Consider the following 24,299-nt stretch of genomic DNA (forward strand, 5'->3'; position numbering starts at 1 on the left):
ATTATTTCATATCCACATCAGTATTTTCGTATCGTAATGTGCGCCGCTTTTTCCCGTTTTATTTGTTATTCGTATGAAAACATTACGCTTTTGTTACGGCCTGACGTTAAATATTACGTTAGGTATAAAGTTTTTAAGCCTGCATAGCTAGCACAAGCACGTAGACAAACGAAAGAAACTAAATTTTGACAGTTTTACCGGAAAAACACTGGAGAAAAAGTTTCTTTCGTATCTCGATATCTTCCGCTTTTGAAAATCTATAAGTCAAGCATGACGAACCGCTTATGACATTTAGTTTCTTGATTCTTTTTTTATTTTTATTATGGCACTCAGGCGCGGTCGCAGCCTGAAATTTTGGGGGGGATTTTTATCTGCGCCCTCGGACGTTTCTGGGTTCACTGCAGCTGTCTAAGGTCGGACGAAGTGGTGGCTAGGGGATAGCTAGATATTTCCTTTTATTATTTAGCAAGATTTTGAGATTTTTCAATTTTACCTTAGATTTTGGGGGTGGTCATGTCCCCTGTGACCCCCCCCCCCCCCTTCGGACCGCGCCTGATGGCACTTGGCTATAAAACCATGGCTAGTGTCGAGTAAATGGCAGCAAATTAAAAAAAATCGATGTATAGCAACCCTGTCTATAGCCGGAATTATAGTTTTGATCTACAAACTACGAATAATAAAGTTACTTAGTTTTATTTTTCGTATTTCATAGATCAAAACTATAATTTCGGCTATAGACAGGGTTGCTGCACGTCGATTTTTTGAATTTGCCGCCATTTACTCGACACTGGCCATGGTTTTATAGCCGAGGTGCCATAATTAAAAAAAAAAAAACCAAGACACTAAATATCAAAAAAAAATAATTGCCGTTGCTTTGATGGTTGCTATGGAAAGAGTTTCTTGTCTTTGTCCACTGAAACTCAAGTCGATGGGTGGTGACTGGTGCCATGCTCGGGAATAAGATATGTAGACATGGGAAAGAAACTGCCATTACTTTCTTCCGAAGAATCGACTGGGAAACCCCGTGCTAGCTACGCTGGTAAACATTATTCTATGCGATAATCCTGAGCCGAATGATTTGTGTAAATAAATACATTTCTTATTTTATAATATAAAAACGTATGAAAAAGTACACTTACTCATATTGATTTTCTTTATTTTTGTAACATGAAACATACTATAAAATATTTCTTAATCCAAGCTTTTCTTTAAAATTTTTTTGTTTTATGAAATAAGGGGGCAAACGAGCAAACGGGTTACCTGATGGAAAGCAACTTCCGTCGCCCATGGACACTTGCAGCATCAGAAGAGCTGCAGGTGTGTTGCCGGCCTTTTAAGAGGGAATAGGGTAATAGGGGAGGGTAGGGAAAGGAAGGGAAGGGAATAGGGGAGGGTGGGGAAGGGAATAGGGTAGGGGATTGAGCCTCTGGTAAACTCACTCACTCGGCGAAACACAGCGCAAGCGCTGTTTCACGCCGGTTTTCTGTGAGAACGTGGTATTTCTCCGATCGAGCCGGCCCATTCGTGCCGAAGCATGGCTCTCCCACGTATAATTTGCGTAACGTTGGAAGATTTTAAAGTGGAAATATAACTTTAATTTTCATATTTATTTTTAGGATGAAGACGGGAAAATGATTCGGCTTCTAAACCCATAGCGTCGACAATGTTTCAAGTGGACGGCTGCAAAAGATCTTCGCCTTCGCCGTCCCGATGCTCGGTGCGCAGCGATAGCCGCGTGCTGCGGCAGCCTCGCGTCATCCAGGTCAACCGCGACGCCGCCACCATGATGGACGACGACGCCGGCTGCGCGCGCGACCCCCCTCCCGACGCCGCCCGCGACTACGACCGCCACCCCGAGCCCCCCGCGCCCCACTTCCGCTCGCGCACCTTCAGCGACGGCTTCATCCGCAACACCAGCCTCGAGCTGCTGCTGGGCGTCGACTGCGAGGCCTGCCTCGCCCTCGCCGCGCAGAGGCAGCACTTCGACGAGCAGCTGGCCGAACGCGACCTCGACCTCGTGTGCAACTGCAACGTCCGCCAGAACAACTACCTGAACTACTGCCGGGAGCCCCTCCAGCCCCGCGGCCACACCCTCAGCATATACGACATCGAGAGGATAAAGCGGGACACCGGCCGGATCAACCTGGCGGCCGTGTCCCACCGGAGCCTCGACCGAAAGCACGCCAAAAGTAAAACCATAGGTGTATCTAGTTACATATCCAAACAGCTGATATCGTACGAGCCGACGAGCACGTTGGTCCAAAAAATCAAGAGAAAATTATCGAACCTGAAGAGAATAGGCGGCGAGGCCATGACCAAGCGATCGCAGAATGCGGTCCAGCTGGCCGAGATCACCTCGGGATCTTCGAGCTCACTCAAAAGACTGTCTATGATGTCGTTAGTCGATAAGTCGCAGAGGAAAGTCAACAGCCAGAGCTGTATATTTCCCACGTCGAACGCCCATTCGAAGGAGGATTTGAAACACAGCGCGACGACGTACGAAAATTTTTCCTCGAACGTCGATCAGTGTTTCGACCGCCTTCGCAGCTGCTCCGGTGACACGAACGTGTCTCACAAAAGTATGAAAATAAGGAACTTCGACGTCAGCAGTGATAATGTCAGCAGAAATTTTCCAGCAACGAAATGTTCAACGTTAGATAATCGCAGTCGAAGTAGGAGCATAAGGCGGCAGTTGTCGTATAATGATTTCCCCAGCGACCGGTACAGAGATCGTGTCGCGGAACCTTGGCCGAAAGATGAGAGCGCTTTTCTCTCTAGGAATTCTAAAAGCGATTTAGTAGAGGACGACCAAACATTTATGGACTCCGAGAGAATTGTAAACAGCAATTTACGGACTGCACACCTTCATTGCACTTGCGACTCTAGCTGTGATAAGAGAATTACTTCTATATTTTATGACCCTCATGTAAGTATATGCTAGAGATTTATGTATGCTACATTTTTACTCGTACAATAATTTATTTATTTATTTTTAAGTAAAGAAAACTTTGGCAGCCTCGACACTTTTAAAAGACAAATGATCTTTGTGGAACTAGTGTTTAAATATTGTGGTAATTAGGTAATTATCAACGAGTGTTTAACGGCGCAGGGTAACAAACGGTCAGCGCCAGCGCCGGACGTGACGGACCGGGCGCAGGTGCGCGTGGCGTCGTGCAACACGTGCAACACATGCAAGGCGCAGTGGAACCCCCCCGGCCCCTCCACCACCAGCCACAGCTCCACCGCCACCGCTAACTCCTCGCGTAAGTATCACATTATGCTATAATGACAACTCGCATGCGAGCTCCGAAGAATTAGGTACTGAGGCGAATAATTTGCAGAGAATACACATATTAATGAGGTTGTAATAGAATCGCAACATTGAATAATTTCCTACGTAAAATAAGTGAAAATCACCATTAAATTTACCAGCATATAATATAACGAAACATCATCATTGTTACTTACATAAATACGAATGAAGCCATCCGTTTAATTACATAAATTAGGACGGAAAATATTAACGGAATGGGTTTCAATTATAATATTTTATCAGTGTTTTGGTTCCTGAAATGAGGCAACGAATGTTATGTTCATTTTAAACACGTTTCAACGCCTGAATCGGTTTTCTTTAAAATTCAATACCAAATACACAAAACAGTATATATATAATACAATGACTACATAATTTAACCGGATAAAATTGTATTAGAAATTATGCTGTAACAATTTTCTGCTTTTTTACCGTTTAAGAGCTCACCTGACTCTAAAAATCTAACATCGTCCTTCTCTCTTCACACTCACGCCCGTCTTTCACATGCCAGGTGAAAAAGGACGGCGCGGAATCATCGCCGAGTTAGTTTTACTTGAATAAAAGACGAACTATAATGATTATGAAAAAAGTGTTTTGAGCAAATTTAGGTTTTATCAATACCTTTTTAGATATTAAAAAATATTAAAAAAAAAGACAGCAAACTTCGAAGATCCAAGCAAAAATGTGTCTAAAACAAGGTTTTTTGTAAAAAAGAAACTATCGAGCATTTTTTGAGTAATCGTGTTTTCGTCTTGAGCATTTAATCTTCATGAACTGAAGTTACTTGTGTCAAAAAATCAGTTTTCTAGACCTTACAAATTTTGAGATATAGGTTAAAGTATGTAGTCAAGTTAGGGTCATATGCGCTCTTAAGCTAGCACGACAAAACTCTAACTAAAAAGATTAAACCAGGCGCACAGTGTCGATTTAGTTTCTTACTGAACGTAATCTGGCGCATTTACAAAGGACAAAAGCATCATAAAAGATACTTATTTTCATTCAGTTTTCATTTATATTTTTGTACAGAAGATTTTTGTTGAAACCGTAATAATAAGCCATTTTTTCTGTATTACATACAGAAAAAATGGCTTATTATTACGGTTTTAAAGGGTATAGGCCTATTTGAACAAACCTTAAAGTTAACCTTTAAACTTTATGGTATTCCTTTCTTATGTACGAAGAATGAGAGAGATGAGATAATTAGTGTTGATGCGCGTCTACGCAAGTGTTCTTAAATATTTTGACTCGAATTACGGTTGTACTGAGTGCTATTACCATACCAGGTTTTTCGGCGTGGCACCGGCGCTGGTGCTGCGTAGCCATTTTGGTGCTGGTAGCGGGGACGGCTTGCGTGGCCGGGCCTCTCGCGCTGCGGGCGCCGCCCGGTGCGCCCCTGCACGAGCGCCTACGCCTGGCGGAGCGTCTGTTGCACGATACGCCCCTGATAGATGGACACAACGACCTGCCATGGAACATCAGGAAGTTTCTACACAATAAGATCAAGGAATTTAGGTAAGTAACTGAGGAAATCCTTTGATACACAAGCTTGTATACAGATGAAATAAATATAGTTCAGACTAAAAGCAACACCGACATTTATTTCATAATATAGATAAATTATTCAAGAAAACATTCCATAGCATTGCATTAATTATATTTTCAAATCTGTTTACATTCATTGAGTCACCTCGAATTATGGGATTCGAACGAAACACAAAGCAACGGAACCACAACGAAAGCCATAAATTGTTCTAAATAGAGAAAATGTAATCTTCAATTCGGGCGTTTCAATCTTAAATGTATAATACTTCATCAAGCCAGGACAAATTAATTATAATTGCTTAACAACCTCCTCGCCTAATTTCATGAAATTGACTCGCGTTCTTGAATAGAACGTAGGCTCGAGTGTTCTACCCACCTACTCCTAAAAATACCATCGAAAGACGTACAGTATCATCAACCGTCATATCAAACCAATCGTGTAAAATCAGATGGTAAAATATTTGTACTGTTTATTAATTATTATTTAATAGTGACAAATATCCATATAAAATTTTATTCAGAATTTCCTCATTTCTTCGTATTATAGAATAACCGATAAAAGAGTTCTCCATGTAGACATGATGTAGACAGACGGAGCATTGTACGTCTGTAGAGGTGCCCTTTTTATAACCTAGACTAGATAGTTAGATACCTGTCAGGCGGAGTGCACGCGTCGACTCTGTCTGACCTCCTTCTTGGTCTTGGTCAAATAAACCAATTACAAAAGAGTTGGTCGCCGCTTTTCTTTGTGGTTCGTGAGTATTCTTTGTCGATTCAACCTCTCATAGAATATAGATACTGGGTTAAATGAAAGTGGCATACTGTCGAATTTGTTATAACAGTATTTATTGACTACCCTAATAAAGAGAGTCATTATTTCTGAATAATGTACTATCAGAGAAGTTGATTCCTATGCAGATGGCGGAACTAAGTAATTTGGTCGCATTACGTCAAACCCATCCATAGACATATGAACCCATCCGACCGATCACAGCTAACATTGAATTGACATTAGCCGACCAAACGACGTAGGTCTGACAACTACCTAGGAATCAATTTCCTCGGGTATACATTTTATAAAATAAAACTAATTTTAAAGAATTCATTCGCGGCTTTCAACTTTTTCCTGCAATGAAAAGAAACAGAGAAGCTTCTTTTGACATATTTTAATGAACAAGGCAAAAACTTTAAAGTTTATATTGAATAATTAGCACGACCGCCTTTGTACCCGGTTTATTGCGCAGGGGAAACGGTAATTAATATTTACTTAGTACCACAACTTAAGCTTTTGTATTGTATTCTTAGTACCACACTTTTTACACAATAATTGTTGCGTTTTTTTCTAAGATTTCCACGTTCTTTCAAATCAATGGAATGTAAGCTAGTGCGAAGTTTGCTATTTTCGAAATTCGTTATTAATTTACTGCAGACAAGGATAATAATTTGTTTGTACGTTTACCCAACATATTTCTTGCGCTTGTAACGTAACAACAGAAAATAGTTGTATAGAACGTGGGTTACGATACAAGGAAATCATTAGGAAGAATAGATTTACATTTATTTGATGAAACCCCAAAGGATAAAGCTCAAACAAGTCTTGTTTAGCCTAAAATACTCCAAAGCTAGATGGAATTTGTTTTATATAATAGTTATAACTTTTAATTTATATTGTTACGATTTTTTTTCATTTATCTGTTATTAAGTAAGTACTTATTATTTTCGATCCAATCGAAAAGGATCCAAAACTACTGGATGATAGGATATTATAATTATATTGATCTCAGGAAATAATATAAAGCAATTTTTTCCACGGATAACTGCATGCATTTATATTTTTTAAACTATAAATGATTGTCAAATCGCGGAATTCTGTCTGTAGCGGTCATTGACTCCCTGTCAAAAAAATTGTATAATTATATTTTCTATACAATATGATTGACAATGAAGTGACAGATGTTATTAGTCTAAGGGTGATATCTTATTTTATTTTTATTTTATTTACTTAGGTAACAAACAGCCATTATACAAAAATACTTAAATATAAGTTTACAATCAAGCCTAAAGTACCATTACTTAATATAAAACTTAACACATATTATGGTGAATTCGTAGCGTTGAGTCATTAGAACACATTGTGTATTACATACAAAAGTTTAAAGTATATGGTAATATTATAATAATAACACCTTACAATCATCTTACAATATATTAATGTACATTTAAATGTTTACAGCTGTACTTATCCAACATGAGTCTAAAATTATTGTATAATCAAATCACGCACTTTTGATTTAAATGATAATAAATTGTTGCAAAATATGTCAACAGTGTTTAAATTTTTGTTATAGTGGTCACAAGCACGACGAAGAAAAGAGTTTTTTGAGTAGTTGGTTCGTGAGAGAGGGATATGAAATGTATTCTTTGATCTTGATAAAAAGTTTGGGATTTAAAAAAAAATATGTTCTAATAATGAAGATGAATCAATATAATTGTGTATTATTTTAAATAAAAATATAGCATCTAAATATTGGATATCGTACATATTTTGAAATGTACGATATCATCCTGTGAACACTGATTAATACAGTATGAATTATATTACTTCAAACTCATAAATAGTTGGAGATTGTCATACGAAGATGTAACCCAGACGTTTTCCGATGAAACTATAATAATCTGTTTATTTACAAGAATTCAATTTTATTCTTAAGTTAACAGAATGCAGTGCGAGTATTTTTCACATAGCTCCTAGACTAGGAAGTTCAATGACCGCAGGTGCCACCTTAAATTGTCCTAACTATAGCTTTTTTCCGCGGCTTTACCCGCGTGAAGTAGTACACAAATAAAAAAACATTTATTTTAAATTTTGACACAGATAACGCGCATGGCTTTCGAATTTCGTGCAAAGAATTTTTAAAGATAACATTAACTCTTTATAAACTTACTAAAAATTATAATAACTTATACCCTACCCTACAACATAAACTCTTTATAAAATTACTAAAAATTATAATAAGCTGTCACTAGTAAAATCTACAAAAATATGTTTTAGATTATAAAATGTCGTTGCGACGAAACGACAAACGTCTCTTGGTCGTACATTGTAGTATTTTATAGTCCCTCGTGTAGACTCATTAACTTTACAACTTAGCCTGTAAAGTGGTTTCGAGGCTCATTTATGTAAATTATTTCACTTAGGCGTTGATTGTATAATAATGCGTTGTTTCATTACCTAGATGATGTTTAGTCCTAGACTAAACATCATCTAAGCGCTTTTGCATTTATGTCATAAATCATGATCCTGCTATCTAATGAGTAAGAGCCTATTAAGTTTACCTGTTTGTGACATTTGCAGAGGTAAGAACGACCAGCAACTATGGTGTTTCGGTCACGGTTACTTTAGAAGGTATTCAGTTCTGATTAAAGAGTAAAGCTCAATTTAATAATTTATATTCTTCGCGGTGAGTTAATTCGCGTGCAAGCAAGAACAGAACACGAAAAGTTTTCATTTTTGTCTTGTCTTCCAGTGCCGGACATTTTTGTTGCTTCCCACAGCCTGACACCCTCAAAATCTAATACTTCAAGAAAGTTTACCATTATCTCTTTATCGAAGGTCAGGTAGCCCTTCTGAACTCGTAAAGTAACCGTGAACGAAACTCCACTTATGCTATAACTCAGCAAGATGCATATTAATATTATAGAACGCTTATGTCAAATCCATACATTTTGCTTGAAGATTGTATTAAGAAGCGATACAGAAATGTCCTGGCTAGAAATAATATGACCAAATTACTTTGGTCCTCAATCTGCCTATGAATAGATTTATTTGGTAGCTCAAGGTCCTGTAAAAAGTAGAAAAAATGTTGTGTCGGCTCGAAATCGGCGGAATCATAAACACGCATCATGTGGCTAAATAAAAGAAGTAGATAGAGAACACAAATCACATTTAGGTAAAGACAATAGCAGAGGGGTTCTGTTGTACGGTTCTAACGATCTCATTTTCGACATTCGGCTACTACTTACTTTATACGAATCAAACACGAACAATATAGTATTTAACGGCCGCACTCAGAGACATTTAATGATGATTAAACTTCAATTTAATGAAGAGTTGGATCACAGATAATGTATGTTTATGTCATGATCTTCATTTAATTTCAATTAAGTGACTAATGTTTGTGTCTGAGTGCGATTACTTTATAATCTCATCCTTAGGACGTATCAGTACGTTGTCGGTCGGTTGGAAAATTTTGTTTGAAATACAAATTCTTAATTTGATATTTAAAACAAAATGTTGTTCACATTGAAACAAAATGAGGTGCGACTTGGCGGTGCGAAGAAGCGAATATCTTGCGATAGCAAAATTATTCAAAATCGCTTTAACAAATTATCGCCAATCGTTGCCGATGTAAAAATAGCCAAATCCTTTAAAAGTGTTAGTAGATATCGACTTGAAAAGAGATGTAATAGAACATTTTCCAATTTCTAATTAAGCTCTCCAATACCTTTTACTAGCTTCAAAACAAAGTTGTATTTAAGCGCGTTTTGAGCGAAATGCCAAAGGCTATGTTTTGTGATTGCGAGCCGGTGTAATGGTACGGGTATAGTGAAACTTACTTGATACTATTTTCTGTTGTAGTTAATTAGGGTACATGGTAATAATTATTATTATAGTTTCTACTTTTTAGTATTCAAATTTTTATTTTCTAATAGAAATTGATTCACAGGCCGGTCTAAGCTGGTTGTGTCAAGTTAAGGGTGCTTGCCTAAGTCCGATAATAATGAGTGATTGATTTTGTATAAAAAAACAAAACATACTAAGTAATTGCAATAAAGCACTGTATTTTAATATATTTGATACTCGATCGGTAATAATATGGAATTCGGTTTTAAATGTCCATCGATTTTGACGTAACCCAACCGAATCACGTTGGTTCGACATTGACAGCTGCCGCATATGTCTGTGGTTCTACAACGTAGTTAACGATGCGCGCGATGCAATGCCATGTTAGCTTAACTCACCTGGGGGGTGAGCCAAAATCTTTTCGTTTTCGCTTCGTTATAGAATCGCCGATGAAAATGTATGGAATTGACACAAGTGTTCGTTAATATGACGTTGACGTTCGACTCGTCTAATATCAATTCCATACATTTTGATCGGCGATTCTATAACGAAGCGAAAACGAAAAAGTATCGGCTAAATGGCCTTGTGCCTGTTGTAGGTTCGACGAGGACCTGCGGACCATCTCCCCCTGGGCCACCAGCTCCTGGAGCCACACAGACCTGCCGAGGCTCAAGCAGGGGAGGATAGCTGCACAGGTAACTAGCCCACGCAAAGCTTAATATTGCTTGTCGAGACATTTGTGCGAGACACACTATAACACCTATAACAATAACTCCCACACCGGTTTCGCTGACAGTGGCAGGTTTCATTGGAACCAGACCAGGTACGCAGGAGTAATTTTATAGTGCCCGAATGTGTGCGCAGTACACAAGAGCACTCTCGATTCGTTTACTCTCATAACCCAGTGGGACCACTGGGTTATGACAGTAAAGCAGATTCGCAAGACGTCTTGATTTTGATTGAAATCTGTCAAATCCATAAAAAAATTTGTTCTGTATTGACCCTAAAATGTTAAGAAAGATGCGCTACGCTGCCTCTACGCGAGTGCTACGAGCTCTACGAAATTGCGTAGCGAGTAGTAATAACAGTACGGAGCCCGCTCCCTGCACAAACGACGGATTTTTCATTAAATACTGATTGTACCTTCTAAGTATTATGAAATAATGAAATTAATTAATAATACACTCCTTTTTTGTGTTCCGTAAAGATAATTAATTATTATTTTTGTACAGTTCCTTATACTATGGTGTGGATTAAACAAAACCTCATAATTTTCTTTGTTAACTACGCTAGCCAAGTGTTTAAAAAATAACCGTACACAATATATAATTTGCATATCGCATAAAAATGGTAAAATTGAATAAACAATAATGCTTTATAATACCCCTATTTATAAGGTCTGGTAAACCTCAAGTCTGTAACGTGTTCGAGTCGGTGACTTACGTATTCGCCGTATTTGTATTCAAGGAGCGGAGTGAATGCACGGTGGAAGTCTTGCATGATATTGACTTAATAAATCACAAAAAGTATAAACAACACTGTATAATAGACTTGTACAAAGCTTTTCAAAATGTTTTGTATTGTACTAAAATATCTTTTATTAAGTACTAGCTGTTGCCCGTGACTTCGTCCACGTCAGCAAAGTGTGATAACAAAGATAATAAAAAAGAGAAAAAATCCCCTTTTAATCAGTAAAATATATCCTCCTCCTTTTCGGAAGTCGGTTAAAAAGTAGCCTAAGTTATTCCTTACTACATCAGCTATGTGCCTAAAAAAGTCCCGTCAAAATCGCTCAAGCCATTTCGGAGATTAGCCGGAACAAGCAGACAGACAGACATACAGACAAAAATTGTAAAAAATGTTGTTTTGGTGTCTGTACCCTATATACATTCATATGCATTTAGTAAAAAACGGTTCTTTCAATATTACAAACAGACGCTCCAATTTTATTTATATGTATAAAGATGTATATAGATGTATAGCTGATGTATCACAAATTGCTTAAAAACTTGTGCGACCAATCTTATTTATTACCCTATTACCCGAGTATTAGTGATTACATTTTTCAGGATAAAAAATATCCTGTGTCGTTTCCCGGGACTCAATGTATCTCCATACTAAATTTCAGCAAAATCGGTCCAGCGGTTTAAGCGTGAAGAGGTAACAGACAGACACACTTTCGCATTTATAATATTAAGAATGGAAGTATGGGTTATGCCTACGCAATATTATTTATGTTTTAAAAAGATTTGGAGACAACGAAATCCTAAGTGCTTAAAACGATACCCATGTTTTCCTAAAAAATCTTTAGAACAAAGAATGGACTATATATATATTTACTACTTCGGATACTTAATGAGATCACCTCGTAACCTCCACCGGCATATTACGTGCTAGTCATTATATTGGAATACTTGAGGAGCCCCCATCATTTCTGCCGTCTCCGGCGACCGCAGACAAATCGTTCTGCCGGTGTTGTCCGACGCAGGCGCCCACGCTTCATCTGGATTTACACGCGAAATTAATATGCACACTTTTTCCCAACATTAAGATTAAACTTCGGGACATTGTGTATTCTAATTACTAGTTTGCAATTCCAATACCCCTGGGAACGTCTTGGAATTTCCCGGGAAGTTGTAGTCGAATTGACCTCCTAAATCGTTCTTTTTTGTTCCTTCCCCAAATGATTCGGGTTAAACCGAAAAAAATTACTAAATTGATAGTTTTAAAGCAGTTTTTCAAAAACTAATAAAACTGTATTGTTTGTGAATACCGTAAAGCCTTGTCTCAAAAAATTAAAATTATTTGTTATTTACGTTCAGATTTAATTTTTAATCAAATTAGCACAAAAATTCTGGAGTCTAAACCAATTTTAATATTACGGATGAAGATATAGCATAGCTACTTTTTATATGGGCTAAATAAACCACCTCAAGCCTCCCTGTGATTCGCGCAAGCAATGAATAAACTTTGCCAACAAACACGTTTTGTGTGCAGTTCTGGGCGGCGTACGTGCCGTGCGACTCGCAGCACCGCGACGCCGTGCAGCTCACCTTCGAGCAGATCGACCTCATCCAGCGCCTTACCGACAAGTACCACCCCGAGCTCACATTCTGCACATCCGCTGATGGTAAATGCCAATTGTTCACAAAAAAAAACATAATCTGAGGCCCAACAGGTGTAAGTGAAAGTTTTAAATTACTTTAATTTAGAGATCCTTCAGTTAAATTGAATCTCCGTTAAGTTTAATCTAAGGCAGATATGATGATGAATTAAAGAGAGATATGATGTTCAATAATAATTGATTGAATATCATATCTCTCTTGGTATTAGTATTAGCGAACGAGGGCATGATATTAAGACAAACGATTAGCACTAACAGACGGAATTGGGTCTAAGCCTCGAAGCGCCTCGACTAAACAATCCTAGCAAAAGTTCTTGCTGTAGTTATATAACACCGGACTCGGTGCTCTCCAGCTCCACCTTCTCGTCACGTACGAACATTAATCTACAACTTGAGTTAATAAGTTTTTAAGCAAAATTAAAAAATTCAAGAAAACCTCCTACACTTTTCTAGGCTCATTATGGATATCGCCGCTTAGGAGTTAGGGTCCATAAATAACAAAACAAATTAGCTGCCACAAACGGTCCGTGCTCCTTAATGGTAATAGATTCTTTTTGTTTCGTTCTGCTCCCTCTCTGAGAAATGTAAAAATCAACATTAACCGCCATCTTAGAAGAAAAGGCGAGTGCAAATGATAAGTCTCTTCGGATAATTCATTTCTCGAATATTTCTGACAGTTACCTTAATATGCTATTAAAAACAGAATTCGTAAATTACTTTTTAGATCCAATCTTGTTTCATTAACTTCATTCATCGGTAAAGATCGGTGTGCTACGAGCCTTAATGATATACAATTAAACAAAATGTACTCTCGTAAATTGTTCCGGCGAGCCGCGAATAATTTTGATTGATTCATTACAACACCCTCGTTTCAGATATATTGACCGCGCACGCGAACCATCGGCTGTGCTCCCTCATAGGGGTGGAGGGGGGTCACGCTATAGGGGGCTCCCTGGGGGTGCTGAGGACGCTGTACCAGGTGGGGGTCCGGTACCTGACGCTGACGTCGACGTGTGACACGCCGTGGGCCGAGTGCGCCTCCACGGATAGATCGTACGAGCCCGGGACTCGAGGGGGTCTCACTCCGTTCGGCAAGGTCAGTACGTTTATGGATTTGAACGCGTCACAGGCGGTAAGAAATACGCAAATTGTTACATAATATCCCAGAAACTGTAATAATAATGAGACGTCATAATAGCCAACTATTGTCTAACTAATAATAATAATATAATAATATCTATGAACGCTTCACACCACGTCAGTCTGGCCCAGTGGTAAGTACCTGAAGGAATTGTGTTACAGGTACCAGACAACGGAAATATATTTAATACTTTTATACTATACATATATTTAAGATTTTTATTATATGATACACATATTTAATACACATCCATGACCCAGGAACTTTGAAAACTTTTTGTTCCGTCGGCGGGATTCAAACTCGCGACCCCCGGCTTGAGCTACCAACGCGCTCACCACTGAGCCACAGAGGTCGTCAAAGATATAACACTTTTCACATTAGTACATTAGAAAAGAGTACTGCTTTATAGTGAACGATATAGGGAACGATAGCTATAAAACTGACCAAATGTATACACTAGCAGTAGTAACAGCGGTGCGAAATACCAATATTCCACTTATGCGGACCGACCGCAAAGTGGTCGATTTGGGCTAGTTGTTAACATTATTTCGAGTTCGTGTACGTTACATTACCCGGCCGAGGAAAATATTGCGAAACGAACTTCATCGAAACGTTCGTCGGCGAGGAAATTATATTTCCCAACACCAAATTAAATGTAACATTTGATCTCATTTAATTGACTTCTTTGACTTTTAATAAATGGGAATTTTGTTTACAGAAATGTCAATTCCATTTCGAGTATCTCGTTAATATTATCTTTATCGTTAATCACTCTTATATCTGGACAAAATCACAATTTCTTACGGCTCATAACAGAGGATTTTCTTACAACTTAATTTAATTATTTTAGGGATTCGTACGACTGTACACCGACGCTGCTCCTAAATTGTATAATCCCTACCAAATTGATCATGTCCGAGTCCGCTATATTTTAAGCCATTCGGACCGATAAGATCAAAATAAGCGAATTATTTTCTTGAGGCCGCACAAAGATTATTAATATTGTACAGTTTTATTTACTTTTTATTGTTTTACTAATTTATAATATACATCTGTAATATCTCACATAACAATTCGAAATACTTCAAAATTATCCCGAAAACCTGTAAAATATAATTTTATAACACTTAGCATACGATCCGAGTTTTATTCTGTTTGCAATAGACGTAACCGAAATAAAGGAGCTCATAATACTTAGGATATTATCGGCGCATAATAAAAACAACGTAAAGATCTCGGCAAGGAGGCAGGAGTGAGCACTCGTGCTCCATAACCATAAACACTGTCGCCCGCAATATCCCGCTCTCAATGAGACTGGTTGCTTGCGAAACACTCCTTTGTTTCTGGCGCTGCGATACTTCGCCTAACGTTCCCTTTTGTTGAAACCACTCTCAATTGTAACGCAGAGTTACATGCAGGTACCAATTATCATGCTTAAATCTTTGTTTTTTTTTTTAAGAGCAAATGTATGCGAGCAGTTAAAGTTTAACGCGACATTTTTGGAGATTACCTTTGCCGCTTTTACTTTGTGGTAAACACTACCAATGTAGTAATATTCCTTTCGGTTATAATCAATGGAGAGTAATTTTTAAAAATATAAATGTTATAAATCTTCTTAATAGAATTTCATAAGTAAATTTATGAAAATTTACTTATGAAATTCTAGTTTCCAAATTGTAACCGATATACCTTGAGTGAGTTTACCGGAGGTCCCATCCTCTACCCTATTCCCTTCCCTACACTTCCCTATTCCCTTCCCTTCCCACCCCTACCCTCCCCTATTACCTCTTAAAAGGACGGCAACGCACCTGCAGCTCCTCTGATGCTGCGAGTGTCCATGGGCGACGGAAGTTGCTTTCCATCAGGTGACCCGGTTGCTCGTTTGCCCCCTTATTTCATTAAAAAAAACCTTACAAATTACACGTACAACTCCATCGTATTCTAGGAAGGATGATTATCGCACAAGCGCCTAAAATACCGATTCGAGTCAATAGACTCGTAACAATACGAGATAATAAATAATTATTTTGCAGTACTTTTTAGCTAGTTTATATTTGCAGGTAGTGATAAAGGAGATGAACCGTCTCGGCATGCTGGTGGACCTGTCGCACGTGTCGGAGCGAACGATGCGTGACGCCCTGACGGTGTCACGCGCGCCCGTGCTGTTCTCGCACTCGAGCGCGCGCGCGCTGTGCAATGTCACTCGCAACGTGCCCGACACGGTGCTGCGACTGCTCGCAGCCAACAAGGGCCTCATCATGGTCAACTTCTACACCAGCTTCCTCACTTGCGGCGACTCCGCGACCGTGCAAGACGCTATAGGTGAGTTACCATGAACATCATACAGTAGAGTTATATAGAAGCTCAATCATATTATACAATATTTAAATGTCTAGCCTACCTACTCATAGAGTTACGCAGCGGGGTATTAAAAAACACTTACGAGTTACATACGCGCGCGGCGCGTGAGACATGTATAATAATATGCGGTTTTAGTAATTTAATACGTGGTTGTAATTTCAATTTTAAGATTCCGCAATTTGAAAGGAAATTGAAACAGACGATGTCGATCGTTTTGTTTGTCCATATATACTCCCTCAGTCGATGTGATTATGACAGCCTGTATTTTGGGAATTTATTCCTAATCCACCTGGATTGTGGATATGAAATTGATTGTAAACTAGATGATGCCCGCAACTCCGTTGAGCCAAACTCGTTTATTGCGCGGGAACCGTACATTTTCCGGGATAAAAAGTATCCTATGTCCTTTCCCGGGATTCAAAGTATCTTCATACCAAATTTTAACAAAATCGGTTCAGTGGTTTGGAGGTGAAGAGGTATCCGATAGACAGACATATTTTCGCATTTATAATACCTATTAAAGTATGGATATGGATAAGCTAGATATTAATATTGAAATACATTCTATTCCATAACGTACGAGAGTCATTACTGGTAATTATATTTATTTTAATTTACGAGAAAATTGAATTTTACATATTAATAAGCTACACATTTCACGTTTCGTTACGCTATGCTTTTAAAAGTTTGTAAAGATTGTAGACTTCTCGGCCGCGAACAGTTTCGACCTCATTCATATTCGCGGGATGTTGATTTTGTTTCATGAGAGCTAATGAAAGCGAACATTATAATAGGATGAGGCATAAAATTGGTTTAAATTTATGCACATATAAACCCCCTTGGCATCGACGCGGGCGGTATAATACGAGCGTGGTTATGCGACGTATAAACCGAACGTAACAGGTATTGTATTGGTATTTGATTTGCAAATTATAATAAGTACCTGGGAGGCCGGAGCTTTGCTCGGAGGTAAAAGAAAAAAATATGAATATATGCGCGTTTTGGAACGAAGTTCCTTATCGCGCGTTCGGCGGTCTGAAGGCTAGACAGAACGATATTTGACCTTGATTTGACCCCGACACTTTTTTATTAGTACCTGCATGTTAAGGGCAGAGGGCGTTGATAGTAAGTATTCCTGTGTGTCATTAGATTTCACTAGACGGCTTTTTTTTTTAAATAAACAGCGACGCGTTGTTAGTATTCCTGGGCGTCAAAAGATGGCATTTTTTAAATATTTTTGAGTGTATATGTATACAGGCTTTTGAACATAAGAAATAACTTCGTTCCATTCGGGTGTCCCTTGACACCTCTCAAGTTTTTTTTAAATGAATTGGATGTAGTTAGATCGTCCTAGATATCGTTGCGCCGTAGGCCTGTCACCAGCAGTATTTCCGGACCGATACGACCTGCAAACCTTCAAGAAAAGAGCGTATTCCCTCTTAAAAGGCCGGTAACGCACCTGCAGCTCTTCTGATGTTGCTTCTGGTGACCCGTTTGCTCGTTTGCCCCCTTATTTAATAAAAAAAAAAAAAGGTCCCGCCCAAAAATCTCCCTATTTATCATGGAAATACTCGCAGCCATTGCTTTAAAAAATTGTCTTTTAATAAAAAATTAAAATATGGCCTAGTGAAAAAAAATACCTATAGTCGGACTCGCTCGCTCCAATATATTCTTGTTAATTAATCATATTATGGATTATGCTAACATTTTTAGGTCCCTCTATTTTGCGGTACAATTATTGTCCTACAACGAGAATACTGAAAATAACTTAAAAAAAAATTGTAGTTTATTTAAATCTTCTTTAAATACTAGTCACATTATTTACACCCATATATAAACCGAATCATATATCATATAAAGTTAACGGTGAATTATAAGGTTATGTGCTAAGCCATACCATGCCTACATAATACCTACATAGCCTGAAATCTAACCTGAAGTATCACTTGACTCGTCTCACACATCACTCTCCAAAGGCATCGGCCTGTCGTGTTTTGATGTGGTAAGTGGCCACTTCAACAAAGGTTTAGGGCCACCGTAAAATATGTCAATCCAAATGGTAAATAGTAGGGTAAATATCATTTTTTTTTTGACAGTCATTGGTGATTTTACCTCGGTATTTATTTAAGAATGTACTTGTGATTCTATTGATTTATTCAAATGCAAAATTCCTGAATATCGGTTTCACTTTTTCCCTGAGAAGGAGAGAGAGACGAAAAATGGAAAGATTTTTCGTCTCTCCCTTTTTCCTAAACCGTACCAGATAATAATTAATTGATGGTATCAAGGATAACGGTGTTTACACTAACACACTGTATTTGTGCAAATGGGTCTATAACAATTAATACATAAGTATAATTGTTATATTTTTATATTGGTTCGCGGACAACTCCGTCGTTTGTAGACCGATTTCCAAAATTATTTTGTTGTTGTATGAGATGTAGCCCGAATTTAGTAACATGATCACAAAAGTGATGATCTGATGATGTAATCCATAAGAAATCTACAGGACTCCTTAAAATTAAATGGAAACATATGGTGATTTTACGTTTTTCTGAAGGATTTTAAGCTTAAACTACCAAAAAATAAGAATTTGCGCTGAAGTACACCCTGGTTCCGAAGATGCTGTACAGAACTCTTGAATCCTTATAGATAAATATTCGGCAATTTTGGCGTTGTTTCAGCAACTAAAAGCATATTATTATGTCAATGTGTCAATAATACTAATCATCACTATAATTATGCCATGAATTTTAATTCACATTATTATCAAAAATCTTGCCTTTGATTATATTATTATTCCACCGTTTGTTGACTGATTTTTAGGGTTCCGTAGCCAAATGGCAAAAAACGGAACCCTTATAGATTCGTCATGTCTGTCTGTCTGTCTGTCCGTCCGTATGTCACAGCCACTTTTCTCCGAAACTATAAGGGCTATACTATTGAAACTTGGTTAGTAGATGTAATGTGTGAACAGCATTAAGATTTTGATACAAAAATGCAAAAAATATTAAAAATTTTAGGGGTCCCCATTGGTACAACTGAAAAAAACGACTTTTTTTTCATCTAATCTATGCGTGTGGGGTGTCTATGGATAGGTCTTAAAAAATCATAATATTGAGGTTTTTAATATCATTTTTTTTCCAACCTGAATAGTTTGCGAGGGAGACTCTTCCAAAGTGGTAAAATGTGTGTCCCGTCCGCCCCCCCCCCTCTAACTTCTAAAGTAGGGACATGATAATTCTAAAAAAATATATGATGTACATTACTATAAAAACTACCAACGAAAAATTGCTTTGAACGAGATCTAGCAGGTAGTTTTTTATACGTCAATATAAATGGTAAGCCTTAACTTTTCTTTCATTAAATCAACTGAAATATAAATATAAATCAAAAACCTTTTAATTTCATAGAAACCTTATAGCTGCTGCGAAACCCTTCATGGGCGAGTCCAACTCGCACTTGGCCGGTTTTTACTATTTGGGTAAGGAAGGGGAAAATTTATCTCTTTTTAAAAGCTTTTATTTAACTTGCTCTGTATGTATATTACGGTGGAATTTTGGAACTCAATTTTAAGGTAGATATTTCATTTTCTTTTTTTATCGCATTTTGCTGACGCGGACGAAGTCGCGGGCAACATAATATCTAACATTTAAATTTTAAAGTCAGTGATCTAATGTGTGTAAATAAAGACCATATAAAACCGACAGTATATTATAAGTTTATGTATAAAACCCATTTATACTTTTCGTCCGCAGCGTGACACTCTCGATTGACAACCACAGCGATGCAGCAGATATTTTTTCTTTTAGCTTTACCATATGCCCAGCTGGGGCGGTCCATTCTTTTATACGCTTTTTATTACATTGTTGTGTGGTTTGGTTTAATCTGCGAACTGTCGCAACTTTAAAACGTTATTTAAGTGAGCTGACTCGTATACCTTTAAAAACTGAGGAGCCCTTTGTGCATCAAATGCTTTTGTTTCGACGTGCTGATCTGCAAAACGACCGCGATATTACATTCTGAAAAAACTGGAAACATTTCCGAAAGGTGCTGTCTCGGCGATTGTCACATAAATCGATGATGTCTCTTGGAGTATTCAGATATACAATTTTCCATTTACAATTTGCGTTCGACTAGGTTTCGAAAATTTTTCTTATTGGTTTGTCGGTTGCCGCCTTTAGTCAAATTGCATTTAGCAAGTACCTAATTAGAAATTATGGGGTTTAATAAAAGTTTAAGTCGCATCGTTTACTCATTGTGAGTCCAAGCTTCTAGGTATTAGGTACCTATTGAATTATAGATGTAGTAATAAATAAATACTCTTTCCAGAGCACATCAACCACATCCGCGACATCGCCGGCGTGGACAGCGTGGGGCTTGGCGCCGGGTACGACGGCATTAACTAGTGAGGAGTTTTTTAATTTACAATTTTATATGTACCGTATTTTCCTTTTTTATGAAGACTCTTAGCTTAAGTGCTTGGGAGCCACGTTTGATCTTAACCTTAAACCATCCATGTAAACACGTCACTAACTCCAATGCAGCATAACTTCTTTATTACGTGCACACTGCATACATTAAGATACTATAGTATACTGTGCAGCATTTTGAGCAAATTAATAAACAAACTTTTTGTATCGACAGCACCCCACAGGGCTTGGAAGACGTGGCCTCGTACCCTCTCCTCTTCGCCGAGCTGATGGAGGACGGATGGAGCATCGAGGACCTGAAGAAGCTCGCGGGCCTCAACCTGCTGCGAGTTCTGAGTGCGGCGGAGCGGGTGTCGAAGGAGCTGGCGTCGGCTCACGTCATCCCGTACGAGGACGTCGCCCCCCGCACCCTGGAGTCACTCAACTGCTCCAGCCAAGACCTGTGAATTATTAGTGGACGATGAGGCAAGATGACCTAAGGCTCAGATAGCTTATGCTCAAGTTTCGTTGTGATAGACCCCGTTGATAAAACAACGAGGGTTATCGTTATGCTAAACAACATATTGACCCACCGACCAATATCTGAGCAAAACGAACGACTGGAAACGCACAAAACCTTATATTGACGTAAATAATTCTACAAAGTCACAGTTTTGAACTTAGTGATGATGATTTCCGATGTAGCGCTTAGTTCTAGCAGCTTTTTGAAGCTGCTCGCGAGGCACTGTCGGGTGGCCGAATTATCTATCTGTAAATATCTGAGGCGCTGTCTTTGTATTCGATGCTTGTTATTTCGCCAGGCGGCGCTTGTGTGCCCAGTCCGAATCAGATAGCACAAACTTAAAACCCTGATTAGGCACTTTAATTATATTATTTACTTTTTCCATCTATATTTTGATTAATATTTATCTGCTGTTACTTGTTATCAATGGGTAATATCTTGTGCTTTGATTACTTATTACAGTAGAATCAATTTTTACAAGGAAAACATTGGATTTTTACCATTTCCGAAGATATGTTTTGTAAAGTAAATGTATTATATTATATACATTATACATATAGTATATACGTATGTCGACATTCTAAATATTAAAATTCTTAGGTCTACCTTTGCATCACTGCTTCGCCTTCCTTTTTACCAAAAGTAGGTATCTTCTATTAGATAATCCAGTAAGGCTAGGTTTAGAACGTACTGATATATAGATAAATTAATGATTCTCTTAGAAAACAATAATAATACCTAATAAGTATTTAATATTTTATTATACTACGTAGAAAGATTTTTAGACTTTGTAATTAATATGATAAGGTGATTACATAGGCGACCTCTAGTTTTGGTTATTTTGGTAAAATCAATAATAAGTATTATTTATTTTGTTGCGGACGCGTAGTTTTAGATAAAATATATTATAAATATTGTTATTCACATGAATGCTATAATATAATAAAGTTATGGTCTAAATTCTAATAAGTACCACAGTCCACAACTCATAAGGCTGTCACAAAATTTCAGCTTACAGAAAAGGCGAAGGTACCAGTAATTCTTATTAATCTAGTCGCACTTAGATTTCTTTACTCGACGACTCACGACTCGTAACTAAATTAGTAAGCGTGTCTGTAGTTAGGTAAAACTATATTATTAGAAAAATGACGGTAATCAATGTAGCCAGTCCTTCAAATAATAATCTGAAATTAGTCAACAAAATTGAATGTTCATTTAGTTCTCCAGTTTCATTTATTCGAATGGTCTTTGCATCAAAAATATAGAAGTTCATTACCATTTACCATCCAACGTACCCCCATATTATAGGTATAGTCCCCTTACCAATCAAAACATTTACGCAATGCATAACTATTAACTATTCAAGATTGGCCATCTATCTCTTCCATGTGATGTTTTCAATATGCCAGAGAACTGTTACTGAACTGAACTGAATAGCTTCTTCGTATAGTTATTCAATACTAGCTGTTGCCCGCGACTTCGTCCGCGTGGACTTCAGTTTATAGCGCGCGATGTCAACAAAATTGGTGTCAAAAGTCTTTATAAAAAAAACCCTGGTACCCCTTAAATCAAAACAGCTGAGCAGTGTGTACATAATATTTCATTTTTTAATTAAACTTTATATTTTATGCCAAATTTTAAAGCTTATTTAGGCCCATAATGGGGATTGTCCATTTTTTTTTAATTTTGCTCATTACAAAAACATTTCGAGGAATAAGGTCAGTGATCGTTTTTCTGTATATAAACGAAAAAAATACCCATTAGTTACTTATATTTTTGAACAAATATGTTTAACCTTTGTTTGATCTTCAATGGCGTTAAATTAGCTATAAATTCGACCAACATTACGTTTCGAACTTTTGGTAAGCTTCTCGTATCAGCTTTCACATAATGAGAACTTGCATTTGACGAACCAGCCATTATAAATAAGATTGAAAGGAAAAAACATACTGCAGAGGTCAATTATTGGCCGTCGATGATGACGTCAGAGCGAAACTTTAAAAATTTATTGAGAAAAAACAAGCCAATGAATTTCAAAATTAATTATTATTATACAATATTCTTAAAATACCCTATTTAAATATTAAAAGTACATGTGATTTTTTTGGACAGTGCCCATTACACAATTTTACCCATAAACTATTTAAATATCATTGATAGGTTTAACTTTTAAGGTTACCTATATCTATTATGAATTTTTGGAACTAACTTAATTTGAACAAATTTACGCATTTTCACCCCTTTACGACCCTTTTTTCCAGTAAAAAGTAGCCTATGTCCTTTCTCAGGCTTTAGAGTATCCGTATACAAAATTTCATTACAATCGGTTCGGTAATTTTGGCGTGAAAGCGAGACAGACAGACAGACAGAGATACTTTCGCATTTATAATATTAGTATAGATTCACTGAGTAAATTGTTCGTAACTTAAAGTAAGTAGTCACTCACACAGTTAACAATCATCAATTTGTGTCATGAGTTGTAGTTTAATAATGTGTATAACAATAATTTATAATAAATAACTGCAGTAATGTCTCGGGTACAAACCTTAAATTTTATAAACTTTAAGATAGTAATACTAATGTAAATTTAGAAATAGGTTACCTTACTTACCTATTTAAGGTTCTACTTAATGTTTTTGAATTTTGATAATCTTATTTGAATTTTTATAAATAGGTGACATACATGCTAAATAGTAATTTCTTTTTCGACCACAACTTAGCTTTACAAATTGACGACCAAAATAGACGTTCATATATTAAGTAAACTTAGGATCAAAATATCTTACTACGGACTTAATCTTTCTTACAGAATTTAGCTTATTGATATCGCCTATATCGATTAGTCTTATCGATACCTAGTTAGAAACGTACCTATGTTTTACCTCCCCTATCCGAAACTATATAATAATATAATTATAATCTTCTGACCAAGCGAAGAATTGTCATTTCTGACGACGATGAGACTCTTTAGCATATTATTGAAACACCGTATATTAACATTAGGCGGATCAGCTAGTATTATATTATTTTGGTACTTAATTATAATTTAATCAAATCCTAAAAATTCACCCGTGAGGTCTGATTTTCACCGTTCCACTCTGAAAATGTGGAACGGAATACCTAAAAATATGGAAAGTGTTTGCCAGTTAAGGCGACGCCTTAATAATTTGGCTGTAGCGATATCGATTTTTCTCAGCAATGACTAAAGCTAAGAAATTAAAAGTTCGCTGTCAATATTTATCATGTTTTTGTATTTGAA

The 24,299-nt window shown here is 37.3% G+C and overlaps 1 protein-coding gene across 1 annotated transcript; it reads left to right on the forward strand.

Moving 5' to 3' along the window:
• The first annotated feature begins 1,629 nt into the window (after window positions 1-1,629).
• LOC121725669 lies at window positions 1,630-21,474 on the forward strand. Its single transcript, XM_042112715.1, has 9 exons — window positions 1,630-2,926; window positions 3,110-3,263; window positions 4,597-4,825; window positions 10,078-10,174; window positions 12,477-12,609; window positions 13,479-13,699; window positions 15,805-16,066; window positions 20,438-20,513; window positions 20,753-21,474. The coding sequence occupies exons 1-9, from the start codon at window positions 1,664-1,666 to the stop codon at window positions 20,982-20,984; spliced, it is 2,667 nt and encodes an 888-aa protein (XP_041968649.1). The 5' UTR covers window positions 1,630-1,663; the 3' UTR covers window positions 20,985-21,474.
• Window positions 21,475-24,299: the final 2,825 nt, after the last annotated feature.

The sequence above is a fragment of the Aricia agestis genome, chromosome 1 (genome assembly GCF_905147365.1).
Source record: "Aricia agestis chromosome 1, ilAriAges1.1, whole genome shotgun sequence".
NCBI lineage: Eukaryota > Metazoa > Arthropoda > Insecta > Lepidoptera > Lycaenidae > Aricia > Aricia agestis.

Coding starts and splice junctions, on each gene's coding strand:
- LOC121725669 (XM_042112715.1), top strand. CDS start 1,664: ATGTTTCAAGTGGACGGCTGCAAAAGATCTTCGCCTTCGCCGTCCCGA. Junction 12,610..13,478: donor ATTCTGCACATCCGCTGATG/GTAAATGCCAAT, acceptor CCCTCGTTTCAG/ATATATTGACCGCGCACGCG. Junction 16,067..20,437: donor GACCGTGCAAGACGCTATAG/GTGAGTTACCAT, acceptor TACTCTTTCCAG/AGCACATCAACCACATCCGC.